Genomic DNA, 15,924 nt, shown 5'->3' on the forward strand with positions numbered 1-15,924 from the left:
CATATTGGATGCTGACCATAAAACTGTCCCAGGCCAGAGCAGTGACCAGAGTAAGTCTCCTGTGTCTTTCCTGAGTGGAGGGCCAGAGTGGTGGGTCCACAGCTAAGTCCATGAAAGAAAATAAACTCCAGGCAGGCCAAGTGCATGGATCAGAGGGTCCACGGCAAGGCCAGAGCCAAGGGTGAGGGTGGAGAGCTGGGAGTGGTATGGAAGTGGACTCTAAGTTGAAGCTGGTAGGAAACCAGTGACGAAAGTCCAGAGTGATTGCTGAGATCAGCCTTGGGGCCTTTGTCATCCTGCTTAGTGAACACCCAGGGGACAGGGTTGACTGCAGCTTAGCATATGAACCATCCAGAGAAGATGTAGGTGACCCTGCTGTATCTGGACATTGATTATGGCATTTCTTTGGCTGCTGGTAGGAGAAAAGAAAGTTAAATTGGTCTGAGCACTGAACTTTTATCACAGATAGCAATTGTGACATCATGGTCATTGACAAATACTTCTGCTAATTCAGAGTTTATAGTCCTTGACCTCAGAATTAGAAAATAATTCAGAGAGACCATTTGTTTCCGTTCATGACACATAGCTCTCCGTGACCACTATCGCTGGGGTATGCCCTTTGAGATATTTCTTCCAGAAGTAGAGAGACGTGCCCTGATTCAGCCATATCCTCTCACATGTTTTCTGGTATCCATCTACCCTTTGGAAGACCTGTGTGCATATGTCACGAAGAAGGGTGTGTTCTGGGATGGAGACGCAGAGCAAGCTGACGGTCCCAGGACCATGACCCGCACTTCTTACATCATCTTCCCACCATATTATGCCCACCAACTGAGCTAAGCAGCTGTCAACCTGATCAGAGTGCATTGCTGATGCTCCGTCTCAATTGTCCTTAGGAGTGGATGGGGTTGTGGTAATGAGCAGAGGCCCATGAACTGGGCCTTTGGCTGCCCACCCCTCACCTTTCAAGAATCACCACAGTCCAGCCCCCATTTCTCCTCTAGGCAAGTCCTCCCTGGACTTGCCACTCAGTGTCACTAATTTGTACGGGGGGCTCCACTGCTTTGATGAACTGACTCATGTTAGCTAAAGTCACAACCTGCACTTATTACCAGAGAGCTGGGACTAAATGAGATAAGACACACAAGCGTCTTTTATAGTTTGTATGGCATTTTCTATGGGATTAAGAAAAAAAATCATATGATAATATCGATAATGCTTTTAGAGATTCACAAAGGAAATTACTAAAGGGTCTGAATAGTTGAGTGAACTCTGCAGGGGGCATCCTTCTGGAATTGATGGACTTAGCTGTCCTGATCAAAGATCTGAAGGTTATTTAATAAGAATTAGGTTAAAGAGTTTGGTTTGTTTTAAGGATTAATTTTATAGCTTTTGAAGTACCATCTCCCCCAGGTTGTGCAAGAGAAGTACTGTCTCCTGCTTGTTCTTGGATTTTTTCCCTAGGCTCTTTGCAGACCACCCTGCCCCCTTCAGTTGTATCTGTCATTAAATACCCTCATTTTCTAATTTCCTTGGTGTATTCAATCTTGGACTGCTAAACCAAAGACCTAAAAGAAAATCTCCCTTAAGAATAAATAATACATATTTTTAAATTAATGGCATTAGTATTTTCAAGTTATTCCATATTGATTTATTTTTGTCACTAGCAGAGAGGTGGTGGATCATCAGAGTTTCGAGTGGTCACCCTGAAGGCACACTGCCTAGGTTTGAATCTTGATTCTACCACGTGTTAGCTGTGTGACTTTGTGTAAACTATGTAATTTGTCTGTGCTCTAGTTTCTTCATGTAAAAATGGAGGCTAGTACCTTCCTCCTAAGATTTTGTTTGATGTATGTGTGAGTGTGTATGTAAAATCAGTTAATATGTATCAAGCACTTAGAATGCTGTCTGGTGAGTACATTAGAGCTGCAGGAATGTGAGCTGTTCCTATTAATCCCTGATATTATCCAGAGCAGTATCTTCGTCTGGTTCTAGTGTGTTTCTTACTCCCCTTGGAGACCAGGTTGTTTCGGGGGGAGACTTCCTATGGATAGTAAATTTCCCCCGTAACATCTGGATCCTTTCCTAGCCTTACAGGTGGGGTCCTGAGGTCTGCTTCCAGTCCTTGCCTGTTTCACATTTTCTCTAATTTCTCAGGTCCATCATGAGAGCTATCTATAAAGACCAGGGTCCAGACCCTTTGCCTAGTGATTTCAGAAAACAGGAATAAAAGGACCACCTGAAATGCTCAATTATTTGAGCATTTTATAGGGGTCAATTGGTAGCAAAATGGTGTTATCTGTGTTTCCCTGCCTTTTGTTTCCCCTCTAGCGTCCCAGGGTAATAGATGCAATTAAGCAGTGAAAAGTCAAAAGGCAAGCAATGGGCAGAGGCCGGAGGTGGGGGAGGGGAGCAGTCAAAGAGTCTGGATCAAGGGTCCTGGGATAATCAGAAGCTGCCTAGATGTAACAGTGGTATCGCTTTAGCTGAGAATTGAAAAGAAGGAACCACATGCCCCAGTTGCCGGGTCTTACCTGTGGTCACTTTGAAAAAGCAGTTCTTACCAAACAAAGATGCTCAGATGACCTGAAAAAGAGCAATGCAAGATAAATCCAGAAGGGCCACCTGTTCGATAAAGGGAAAATAGATTTTAAAAATGAAAAGCAGAAACAGGGATTTCAGAACCACTCAGCAATGGCTCTGATAATTCCAGACACAGCTGTAACGCGTGCTGGATGGAGGATGATATATTTTCGTCCACGTGGTAGCTGTATTTCAGGCTGATGTGGAATCTGTTGCCGTAACTGTCATGCAATCCATTAGGCCCCTGAGTGAGGGCAGCCATTAATCAGGCAGGAGATCAGCCCCACAGCCTCACACGCTTGCGGCTCTGAGTGGCTCTGACCTGACATCGTTTAAGGCGATGCTCATGGAGGCCATAAACATGATTCGATTCCCATTATCTTCGTGTTGCATGTTTGTTACCGTTATTCTTTGAAGACTCCAAATTGGATATTAAAAATTTATGATATATATAAAGGTTTGTATGGAGTGAAAAAATAGCTGCAGCAAATAAGTCCATCTCATTCATCAGAGATGTTTGAGCTGTCAGAGGAGCCTGAAGAGGGATGGCGAGAGCCCCCTGCTTGCCAGCTGAGGAGGATGGAGACTTAGGAGGAACTTTGCTGCGGAAACCAGCTTCTCCCTTGGCCCACGTGCTAAGTGGGAATTTAAATACGCTTTGATAAAAGAACTAAGTAAAATGGGTGTCACCTCAAGATCCCATAGTCAGTCTTCAGTGACAAGCTAATGAAAGGGAAGGCAAGAGATACAGATGCAAAGATTAGGAGCAGTGTTGACTTGAGCGAGTGCCTGACTCCACACACTCCTGTTTCTGGGTGCCTTGGATATTGCAGAGCAGCGACCCTGAGGCCAGATAGGAGTCCCCAGTCTAGGAGAAAGCTCTCTGCCCAGGCTGCATGCATACACACTCCTGTCCACGACCCATCCGCCATCTGATATTCAGTGACTTGAATATGTACTTACGTAGACGTAGGCAGTTCAGAGTGGAGAAGAAAGCGCACTTCCGGGCCTTACCTTAAGGAAGGGCAAGGATTAATGAATCCATTCAACATAAATGTGGAGGAGGAAATGGCAACCCACTCCAGTATTCTTGCCTGGAGAATCCCATGAACAGAGGAGCCTAGCGGGCTACCGTCCATGGGGTCGCAAAGAGTGGGACCAATTGAGCGACTATAACTCGCTCACTCAACATATATGTATAGGGTTGTTCTACAAGGTACTCACTGAGTATGGGGCCTTCGTACATAATGCACAGCCTCTGCCCTCAGGCAGTTTCCATTCTGGTCGGGAGGATAAGACAGGAGTCCTGACCAGGGTGAGTTACACCAAGGTGTCCCAGATGGACTTGGGGCACTATAACTAGGTGAGATAGACAAACGGAGCAAGGCACCAGGTTGGTTAATCTAGGAACAGAATTTTGGAGAGGAGAGTTTTGTAGGCAAAGACCAGAGGCTAGACTGACTTGTCTTAGGCGAAAGTCCATCTGGGTGGGAGGTAGAGGAAAGAAACACGTGGGGGAAAGGGATTATTGGCTAAAGTCCAAGTTGAGTACTGGATCTGCAAGCTAAGACACTGATGTCTAACCACATGGGAGGGATGTGTGTTGGGCAGAAGTGCATGGAATAGTGAGAGGTCAAAGTGTGAGGCAGATGTGATCAAAGAGCTCCAGCAGAGGCTGAGACTCAATATGGCGAGTACTTCTGGGTTCAGGGGCAGAACACTCACCTCTAGGGACTGGAGTGCAAGGCAGAATGTCCAGTTGTTAGGGTTAAAGAATAGGAATTCATTCATTCATTCTCCATTTATGTGGCCTTTATAATATGACAGGAACTAGATGAGGCTCTTGCAGCTTGCAGCTGAATAGACTGCAGTTTCTGCACTTGAGGACCACACAGATTCGTGGGGAAGGCAAACACAGAGATGGTCATGGTACAGTGCAATGGATGGAGTGGGTGTAGAGAGGACAGAGAGGTTAGACCAGGGGGAAGAGGTCTCAAATTGGTTCCTAGAGGAGCTGCAGTCTGAATGAAGGCTTACAAGATGCCTGCGAATTTTCCAGAAGTGGGGAGGAGAGATGGAGTCTGGTTTTACCCTGGGAAAATGAGGTAAGGGTCAGGAATCTAGCTGAAGGGAATGGGACTTTCAGTCATGAGGAACTGGGCCACTGAGATGAGAATAACTGGGCGGTAACTCCGGAGGCCCCCCCTGTGCTGTTCCAGCCCAGGGCCAGCACTGGCTGCGCTCACTGAGAGGTTTAGACGCTGGGCTGATGCTTACATCAAGCTCACAAGGATGTTCACAGCACACTGAAGGGCCATGTGGCAGCTGCCATCCACTCCTTGCTGAGCTTCCTCAAGACAGCGTGTGTAGACATGTAACAAAGGGACAGACCAGAAATGATATACCAGAAAATGAAATTCCAAGGGTTTTTGGAAGTTGTCTCCCCGTGATAAATTCCGTTTCTCTTGATAAACTGATAGAGTTAATTTATCTTGAATTTTGAAAAGATATTCTATGGCTTCTGGTTCCAAAAATTAGTTATAAAAATATAATTTTTTTTTTGCTCTACAACTCTTCATCTCTAAACTTATTCCCACAACTTTGAGATGCATTGTTTTTGATGTTCCCAAGTCTATTCACCACACCACATGTGTGAACTGACATGTGCTACATCTGCTGAAGAGTTGCAAAGCAAAGTCTGGAAGCTCTGCAGCACTCTCCCAAGCTCTGATTCTAGGCGGAACCTTTTCTTGTTCTCAAAAGAAATTCTGAAATCACAATGACGCGAAAGTGTAAAACCCTATTCATCGCAGGGAGGTATTAACTCTGAAGCCTAGTTTTCTTTCCACTTAAATGGCAAGAGTATTAACCTTTTCATTGAGTCAGAGACATCTCACTTTTCTGGGTAGGTAGTGCAGTTGTTTTTAGAATGCTCCACATTTTCTAAAGGAGTCCTCCACAGGAGAAAAAATGCTAACCTTGCTTGGATCTGCACATGACACCAAGGCTCTAACCCAAAGGAAGAAGTGGATTCTTTGAAAGAGAACTAAAGTTTGCTATATGTAAGAATCAATATTTAAAAAGCAAGTTAGTGATGATTCACAGGGAAAGAGAGGTGACTAAAAAGTTGTTTAAGCCAGAGCTGTTTGAGGTAGAGAGGCAGTTAGTCTAAGTTTCTCATATCTGTGCATGCTAAGTTGCTTCAGTTAAGTCCCAACTTTTTGCAACCCTGTGGACCATAGCCCACCAACTCTCCTGTCCATGCACTTCTCTAGGCAAGAATACTTGAGTGGGTTGCCATTTCCTTCTCCAGGGGATCTTCCCAACCCAGGGATCAAAACCATGTCTCTTATGTCTCCTGTATCTGTAGGCGGGTTCTTTACCACTAGCACCACCTGGGAAACCCTTCTTACATAATCTATTATTTATTCCAATATTAGGCATGGCATGAAAATAGATGTATGACTGGCAGCAAGATGGGGAAATCCCTTTGCAGTTTAGTTGAAGGACTTCTTAATTTCTATTTAATGGCAAGAAATGAAGATGTCTTAGATTAATAGATCAAAAATGCACCTTTGGTCTTACAATCACATTTGTAGTAAAATGTGAAAAACAGCTTCCCATTGCTTTTCCCCATAGTTGGCATAAATATCTAGCATATTAGTCAGAATAAAGCTATTGAGAGTGAGACAATGGAGAGACTTAGTTCATCATGACGTGTCTCGCCATTGCTCCTGTCCAAACTGGTCACTTTAAAATGAACTCAGACACCAACATGGGCTTGTGGCCCCAGTAGTTACTAAGAGCCCATGGCAGTGGTCTCCCTCGAGACGGACAATTAGAGGGGGCACTGTCTGTAGAGAATTCAAGAACAATGATAAAACCAGCTGAAAGTCGATCTGCTCTGTGTTATTACTATGAGCAGTGATTTCGTGAAACTCCAGTGTTTGCACACCCTCCCTGCAGGGGTCAGGGGCTTCCTCTGTCCACCCACCTTGGTATGCCATTGTCTGCCACCCACAATGGGGTTGATGCAGAAGAAGGCACTGGCTTTGATATATAAGAGGTTATAAAACATGCTGAAGTGAATCTGCATGTAGGGTAAGGAAGTTCTAGTGGGTTTTATTTAACATTGCCACACTTGGTATGGAATGATAATGAAGCTCGTTCCTACAGAGCACTTACCAGGCTCCAGTCAGTGAGTGGGACCAAAGATCCAATGGTGAGAAGCCCTTAGGAAACTCGCAGTCTGATGGAGAAGACAGAAGTCACAGCAGCCAGTGTAAGGGTGCATCTGTGTCAGGCGTAAGAGAGGCAGGTGCGAGCTATTTGATTTGGTTAGTGAGGTTCAGGAAGGTCTTTTTAGGATGAGGAATAGTAGGTCTTCCAAGATTGTCACACTAGAAACTAAAACTAGGTAGATTTTTTCTTTTTTTTTTGCTCATAAGCAACTAGCCACGTGGGGCTTCCCTGGTAGCTCGGTTGGTAAAGAATCCGCCTGCAGTGCAGGAGACCCAGGTTTGATTCCTGGGTGGAGACAATCCCCTGGAGAAGGAAATGGCAACCCACTCCAGTATTCTTGCCTGGAACATCCCCAAGGACAGAGGAGCCTGGAAGGCTAAATCCATGGAGTAGCATAGAGTCGGACACAATTTAGCAACAAAACCACCACAACTAACCATGTAATCTCTTAAATCTTCAGAGAAAGCCCCACTGCTGGGTCCACATCCTGGGTCTTCCTAGTGTTGCATAGCTGTTCACTCCAGAGGGCCTGGGGCCTGTCTGTAGACCATCCAAATTCACTCAGGGTCTCCTCTGAATTCTCCCCTCCAGGCAAACTTCTTATATCAGTGCTTCTTGGGCTGCTTGTGCATTACTGTTACCTGAGAGCTTAAAACAGCAACAAAACCACCCGTATCAAGGCCCAATTAAAGCAGAATCTTGGAAACATGGCAGGGTTGGGGGGTCAGGCACCAGTATGTTAAAAACCACTGCAGATGATTCTACTGTGTAGCCAGAGCAGAGAACTACTGCCTTAGATGGATTCACCTAATTTCACTTAGGCTGGTAAAAGTAATTTAAGCTTTTACATTAACAAAAACTTGAGAATGCAGAGGGGATTACTTCCGTGAGAGGTGTGTGAGCGCTTGTGTGTGTGCACACACACGAGGGTGATGGTGCTGGGTCTCCCTGTGTGTCGTGTGCGTTCCGTCTCTGGTGTGTGGTGGAAACACAGTGAGTGGCTGGGGGGATGGAATTTCTTAGACTCAAGAATCAGGTTCATTGTCAGAGGCAGACCCTTCCAAGCTCCATGGGGTGTGATGCAGAGGCAAATACATGGCTTAATAAAGAAGCAAATTTCTGCCTTTCTCTCACCACTCCTAATTATTCCAACCCTCCTTCTCCTTTCTTTTCCCCTGCTGTTTTATTTAACCTCATAATTTATGAGGCTTTATGTAAAATCTATGGCCCCTTTGACGAAGCACATTCAAATCTTAATGGGGTTTTTTTTCGTCCTTTAAAAACAGAAGAAGCATTGTGAGCACCTTACATGTAAGTGAAATGAATGTATTTTTGCCACTAATGTTGAAAATATCCCCAGGCATCTGGTGTGTATGAATGTGTATACATAGTACATGCATAATAAACATATTCCACCTTATGAATATTTATACACAAAATACATATATATTGAATATAGACATATATATGTAAATAGTAGCCCTTGCAAACTATATGCAATGTATGTTTCCAAGCATTTGCATCATAGTGCATCAGGAATGTAATAAACCTACCACCAAGTTTAACATATTTTGAGGTGGCATTTTTCTACAGAGTTGTGCTTAGGTCTAGTTACTATCCATGTATGGGGTTTTTTTCATCACGGAAATGTTTAAGAACTAACTGAAAGTAAGGTGCTGGGTGTAGCAGAGTAAGAAAGATGAAGTAGATGTGGTCTCTGCCTTCAAGAGACCTGTACCTCTACAGAGTGCCTTAAAATTCACTTAAGAAGAATCTGACATGTTTGCTACCCATTGGCATCTTATTGCTTTTTACACTGCTGCCTTTTATGTATACGGTCTGCTTAAATGGGCCCCCTTTAAGGCTCTATTGGCTTACTCTCTGATGTAGCTGCAAAGTAGGACTGATGCTGGGAGAAGAAATATCATTGGTTCCAGTGCCTTGATAGCCATTGGGCATGAGCACGCTTACACTTTTTTCTTTGTCACACATAGTGCAATCCTGCAACTACATTTTCATTTTATTCTGATTTGGTGGTGGGTTGCAGGGGAAGGGACAATTAAAAGGCACAAAATCCCGGAGATGTTTGTAAATCTCAAAAATACTTCTTGTAATCCCAGTATTCCTACCATGACAGTCCACTTGCAAATCCCATCAGTTCCCTCCCTGCAATAAATAGGAGAAGCCTTTATTAAAGACAAGCTGCCCCTTCTAAAGTGTACCGAATAGGGATCCCTTTCTAAACTGACAATCCCTAGTCTAGCTGAGAGCTCCGAGTGGTCCTTGTCAGGGGCAGCTTTCAGGCCATTAAAAGAGAAACAATGCTGGGCGCTGTCACCCCTCTGCCGACGTATGCGCGTTGTTTTCTCCCCCTCAATCCATACATCACAACAGGTAGTTCTCAGCTGTTCCCCTGGTGCCAGACATACATTTTATCTAAAGAGACAGCAGACAGAACTACCTGCTGCTTCCTGTGCGGCTCTCCCTGTGTTTCTCTCCTTTTTCCTACTTCACTTGGGCTTTTTAAAATCAGCTGGCAGGGAGCCAGGAGCTCATCATTTTAATGCAGTGCAAAATGGAATATGCATAATTATATGCAAGCCATATGTGAGGGAGACAGCTCAGCTGTGAATTTCAGAAGGGCCAGGAAAGAGAGAGCAGCTAGGGCTGAGATAAGAGGAGAGCAGAGCGGAGTGCAAGTGTCACCAAATGGATGGTTTAATGAGCACGCTGCGGACACGCCTCCTTTCACCTACCGTTTTCCTCTCTCCAACTCCAAACCAGAAACTGATGGAGATTAGAAAGGGAAGACTGTATGCAAGGGGGTATTGCTAATGGGTTCTGTTAATGTCTCCATTTAAACTTCAGCTTTCTTAATTAACAGTGTAGATGAAAATAACCAGTAACTTGTAATGCAGCTTCTTAATTAAATCTTTTTTATTTTTACTGCATTTGATTTAAGAATCATTGTTCTTACTAGATCATTGCTCCTTTCAGATCTTTATTTAAAAATTGAGGGGAATCAGTTTATCTCTAATAGTATGACAATGCAAAATATAACTATGCAAACTGCTTTTCTTATGGCCTTGCTATTAGAATTTTTTTTAAGTGCATTATCTACAAATTGCTTAAGCATGCCAAAAAGTTTAAACACGTATGTATGTCATATAATCCTAAATGTGCAAAAAAAAAAAAAAAGTCACTGGAAGTCTGAAGTGGTGGTAATTTTCAGCAAAATTATTTGATTTTGTTTTGTTTCGTATCATTTAAAATATTACACCACAATGAATTTGCATGTTCAAACTGAACTATGTAAAGAAAAATAAATCCTAAATTTTGATATCTAAAAGGCGTACTGCGTATTTAAACAAATTTCTTAATGATGTTGTGATTTCTGGATTCCCGTTTGTTTAATGATCTGAGCTGTTATGCTTTTAGCTTTTTTTCTTCCATTATTTGTAAGTCCCTAAATAGGCCATTATATTTCCCTTCAGGCTAGAGATGAAGATGGACATGCTGAAAATTTTCCCCAGCAGCACTATGCTAAGGAAACTCCAAGGCTTGCCTTCAAGAATAACTGCGAACTACTTGTAAGAATAACATACTTACAACAAGTCTAGAATGTTACTTTAGCACAGTGAAAACAATTTTTGAAAGGGTTTGTTCATTATTACATAATTTTTGAAGTATTATAGTTTTTCTGTATAGAGTTCTTAATGCTAATTCTGATATCACTGAATATGAAGTATAAGATCTCACATTGTTTGCACATCTTTTATATCTGATTATAGAGCTTGGATGGCCCTGTCTTTATTAGTTTGTTCTGTATAGTAGTTGATTAGCAGCCATTTGGAGAATGGCTAGTAAAGTTAAAAATATAGAGAAAGACAGTTGATATATGTAAGCTTGGAGAGAAAAAAAAAAAACACAACAATTCCACCCCCTTCCCTCCTCCTACTTCCTAATTGTACACTATTTTAGGCGACAACATGGTAATATTTTGTTCTGCTAGGAAAGATAGCCGAGTTGACACGAGTACTCCCTTTAGAATTCAAGTATTCCTGCACTCTCTTGCCAAACTCAATCAGGCGCTTTCGTCTCTCCTATGTAGAAGTCAAAGCAGCGACAAGATGCGGGGATGTTTCCAAGTCGTGAGAGAGAGGATCTCAGCTGTGACAGGGACTCTGTTCCAACGCAGGGTTAATTTGCTGTTCATTTTAGCATTTACAGCGAGACAAGATGAAAAGAGAGCAGGAATGCCTATTATATTTCTATTAAATGAATCTGTTGGGACCTAATGTTCTTGATTAGCTTTTGAAAACGAGTGCTCCGCAATGCATTTTCTGTTTACCTAAAGTAAACAGAGAATGAATTGTCATTTATTTAGAGATTCAAACACTGCTTTTGAAAATGAAGCTTTATGAGGGATCTAGCTATGTTGTCCCTAAATGTTCTTTTCTTTTCAATTGCATTAAAGCAAAACATTTGCTGCAACTAAATGAAAACACTGAAAGAGAATGAGGATGCTCACTTGTGACATTCTGAGGTCGTCTCATTTCTGTTTAGATTTTTGGCGGAACACATTAGGAAATCACACATGTAATAGTCTTTGGACTTAGCTCTGATGCCAACCATTCATTAAAAATAAAATGTCCAAAGAGCAGGAGAAGAGAGAAGAATACAGTTCTTACTCATTCTTGCCACAGTAGCTAGATGTTGATAGTAAGAAACTCCTTCCCCCTCCACAGTCTGCGTGGTTACGATAGCATCACTTATTCTGTGTGTTGTCCTTTGGCCAATCAGTCCTCAGGCAAATTTACTGCTTATAAATGCAATTTTTTCCTGAAATTTTAACTCATCTCGTATTTTATCATAGGGCTCTTAAACTTCCATGGTTGCTAGTGTTACCTATTAGGGGGAAACCTTTTTCATTTATTTCCATTTTAATGTTTCACTCTGTGACTCTGGTTTTCTAGCAGAAGACCATAGGGGCCATTTATACTATGTTTTGATATTGAAATGCTTTGGGGGATAGCTGACTTCTTTTTAGAGATACTGTTTACAGTAATATGCCATATTTTACTTTTTTCCTATTTACTGGAAAAACGAATGTGCTTGAGTCCGGGTTATGGTCAGTTTATACTGGAGAAGGTAAAACATACATGTGAACATCTTTTCCAGCTATCTTTAGAGAAAATATATGTTTAGTCATTGATGTGCTTAAACACAGTATTGTGTTGGCAGTAGTTTCAAGAAATCAGTGCAGTCTTTGTCCTTCTAGTAGCTATTATAAATACTTTATTTTGGTCAGCATAATTTCTTGTGATAAAAGAAGAAAATAATAGAGTGAAAGAACAAGTGAGCTTATTTCTCCAAGGAGAAATGTAATTTTTTTCAGCTGCAAGAAAAGTGTGGTGTTTGGCTGGTTATGAATCTCTGAGAAGTTATGCTTCTCTGTGAAAGAGATTTGTTCGTTCATAAGAGAGGAAGTCCTTGGAGTTTTCTTAGTGCAGCTTAGGGCAAATTTAAAAGACTGTGAAAGAAGATTGCAAGCCCCGCTCCAGAGGGCTTTTCTTAGCTTGAGGGTGAGTCTGCCCTCCTGTGCAGGTCACTATAACAGGCGTGGGTTTAGAAAGTGGGGGAGCTCTTTGAGGGATGATGATGGCTCTTGGGAGAAAGTGTTGAGGGAACAGATTACTCTGGGTTCCCAGGTGATCAGGGACACATGGCTGGAAGGTTAACCCTCTGGGCCACAGCTGCTGACAGAAAGTGCCCTGGCCAGGGAAATAGGACATAGCCTCTGACTCTGTTACTGACTGTTGATGGTCTCTGCCCTCCTTCCCTTACCCGCAGTCTCTGCTTCTTGGAAGAGGAGGAATATTAAGTAACCTAAACAAAAGCAAAGTAGAAGCGATGCCTAGAATGCACAAGTGTGTGTAATCAGAAGGCACTGACAAAGCATTGGCTGAAAGAAAAATTGGCCATGCAACTGTCGATTTCCTGTAGGTATTGATTTGCCCATTTACACCTCAAACTATGATACGTGCCTTCACACTTAATGTACAACACAAATGACTAGATTTTTAGCTTGGTGGCCAAGATTCCTTGGCTGGTGATTGTGCAGCAGTTTCCTTATGTTTTTTATTAGTTTTGAAAATGCAAGGCTGTCAAGATGAGTGACATAAGATAAAACTTGCATATTATTTGATAAATCACAATTCACTGTGGCCCCATCTACCACTTCGTAAATAGATGTGTGTACACACACACACACACACACACACACACACACTCCTCAGGGTATTTTGCTGGTCTGTCTAAGCTTATGACCAAAGCAAATAACTTACAGTAAAAGATAATGTGGGGAATTCATATCCCTGAACAATACAACAACACGGGGGACTTCCCTTGTGGTCCAGTGCTTAAGACTTTGCCTTCCAATGCAAGGGTGCAGGTTTGATCCCTGGTCAGGGAGCTAAGATCCCTTGTGGTGGAAAAACTGAAACATAAAACATAAGCAGTATTGTAACAAATTCAAAAAGACTTTAAAAATGGTCCATATAAAAAAAAATCTTTAAAAATCAAAACCAATACAGCAACATAGTTTATGAGAGCCCAGAGGAGGCAGAATTTAGAGCCAGCTTTGGTGACCAGCACTTGTCCCAAATTACAGCTCTGTTGCTCATCCCTTTACCGTTATCGCCTCATTCTTTTGGGACTAGGAGTCCTTCTCATTTCCCCTGTTAAAATGCTCACACTGATGGTGGGAGTTGGGTTAAGAGCCAGAATGGAAGGAGGACCTCGATTATACCAGGAGCTTACATCTTCTTGTTAGTCAGTACTTGCTCAGTTCTTGAAAGCTACCTGGGGTAAGACCTAGCAGCACCTTAGGTAAGAGCTGAGCCCCGATTGTTCTTCGGAGCCGTCCAGAGAATACAGAGAGCATCAGTGTACTCAGGAATAAGGTCAAAATATAGTCAAAGATGTCCAGAAACCAGTGTGGTGTAATTTGGTTGGAAAGAAACTAGGTTTAGGAAGTCTGAAAGGGGAAGGGGAGAGCAGCCTATCTTCTTTAGTTCCAGATCACCGGTCATTACCTAGACAGTCTGGTTCCTTTTGGCTTTTCCTTAGGTTGTTGAAGGTGGCAGTTTTGCAGAGGAAAGGGGAGATGCCCTTCGTTGGGAGTGCATATGTGTGTGCACGAGTGTGTGCTCAGCCTCTAAGTCATGTCTGACTCTTTGAGACCCCGTGGACTGTAACCCACCAGGCTCCTCTGTCCATGGGATTTTCCAGGCAAGAATGCTGGAGGCGGATTGCCATTTCCTCCTCCACGGGATCTTCCCAACCCGGGGATCAAACCTGTATCTGTTGCGTCTCCTGCATTGGCTGGCAGATTGTTTACCACTGAGCCACATGGGAAGCCCCCTTAGTTGGGAGGCTAAATAGAAATAGCATCAGGGAAGAATTCTTTCTGGTCACTTACAATGTCAGTGTAGGGAGAAGGTGAAAACTATTTTAGTTTTGTGGCCTTGTATATAGAGCTGGTGGAGAGGAGAGATGCTGGGCAGTTCTGTGGGCTGCTTTGTCCATCTGATTTCCTTGTGGAGGCAGAGAGGTGGATTATAAGAGTTGGATGTTGCCTCTAGGAAGAACTGCTCTGTGTTAATTCAGTGTTCAGTTAATAAGACATTACTGAGCATCTTCAATGTACAGGGCATTATGCTAGACAGTGTTTGTAGGGGACAGAAATAGAGAAAGACAGTCCTTTCCCTGAAGGAGCTTAAATTCAGTAGGAAGAACAAGGATAGTCAGTATTGTAGTCATCAGGAACATGGGCTCTCTGGTCTTCCTGGAAGTTAGAATTTTGTCTGATTTATACCATATCACTCTGATGGTATAGCGAAGGATCATAGGCACAAAAGCCTAACGTTTATGGTGATATATCTGACATCATATCATATTGGATCACCATTGTGCCTCATGGACCTCTTTGCATTTTGGATCTTCATCTGTAAAATGTGATAATAAAAGATAATAGCCTCAAAGAGTACTGTCAGGATTGAACGTGATGACTCATTTAAAGTGCCTGGTACATAGTAACTTTCAGTATATATTAGCTGCTATGGTCACGCTCCTTCTTTATTTCATGATTATTATTGTTCCACAGTGAGCTGTGGCCCAAGAGGGCACCAACCAAGTTCTGGAGTACAAGGGAGGAAGAGATTATTTCCACATGTTGTAATTAGAGACTTAATCAGGGATACTTTTGATACAGGCCTTCCAGGGTTGGATTTTTTTGTAGTTGGAGCCGGGGTATAAGGGTCATTCCCAGCAGAGGGAAATAACATGCACAAAGGCAAGGAGGTGGGAAAGTTCAGATCAAGTAACTCACATCTCAGTTGGCAATTAAGTTGACTGAAGTGGAGGGACCTGAAGGATACAGAGTGAGCTGGCAGGCTGGTCCATTTACAGAGGTCTAAATAACTGTCTTATGTTTGGGTTAAAGTGGGTAAAGAATCCGCCTGCAGTGCAGGAGACACAGGAGACAAGAGTTTGATCCCTGGGTCAGGATGATTCCCTGGAGAAGGAAATGACAACCCACTCCAGTACTCTTGCCTGGAGAATTCCACGGACAGAGGAGCCTGGCAAGATACCGTCCATAGGGTCGCAAAGAGTCGGACATGAATGAGTGATTAAGCACACACAAATAACTGACACCGTCCTATCAAGTCTAGACTTCAGTAGTTTTACTTTCAGAAATCCCTAGTACTTCTGTGGATTAAAAAATTATTATGGAAAATTCCTAACATATGGAAGTAGAGAGTCGTAAAACGAATGTCCATGTACTAACAGTTATCAACTATTAATCTTGCTTCATCTACCCCTTTACCCTCTACCACTCCACCCTTTTAGTCTGCTGAAGTATTGTGAAGCATATGCTTTTTCGTTTGGTTTAACTTTTTTTTTTTTGGTAAAGATTAGCGCACCACTTATCTGGCTAGAAAGAATCCATTGAGACTGATTAAATTGGGAATTGGAGCTTTGGGATTAGGAATACATAAAACAAATGACTCTTGGTTATGCAGTGTGCTCTTCCGT

General features: G+C 42.7%; 1 protein-coding gene across 3 annotated transcripts in view; it reads left to right on the top strand.

Moving 5' to 3' along the window:
* LOC122422514 (sine oculis binding protein homolog) overlaps positions 1–15,924 on the top strand; it is a 165,231-nt gene that overhangs the window by 85,553 nt on the left and 63,754 nt on the right. For 2 of the 3 annotated variants that reach the window (XM_043438946.1, XM_043438948.1), the window contains exon 5: positions 10,320–10,415. The exons of the other annotated variant lie outside the window; for it this stretch is intronic. In XM_043438946.1, the coding sequence (XP_043294881.1) occupies positions 10,320–10,415 (96 nt within the window). The remainder of the gene's footprint in view (positions 1–10,319; positions 10,416–15,924) is intronic. 3 annotated transcript variants of the gene reach the window in all.

The sequence above is a fragment of the Cervus canadensis genome, chromosome 20, assembly GCF_019320065.1.
Source record: "Cervus canadensis isolate Bull #8, Minnesota chromosome 20, ASM1932006v1, whole genome shotgun sequence".
NCBI classification, from domain to species: Eukaryota; Metazoa; Chordata; class Mammalia; order Artiodactyla; family Cervidae; genus Cervus; species Cervus canadensis.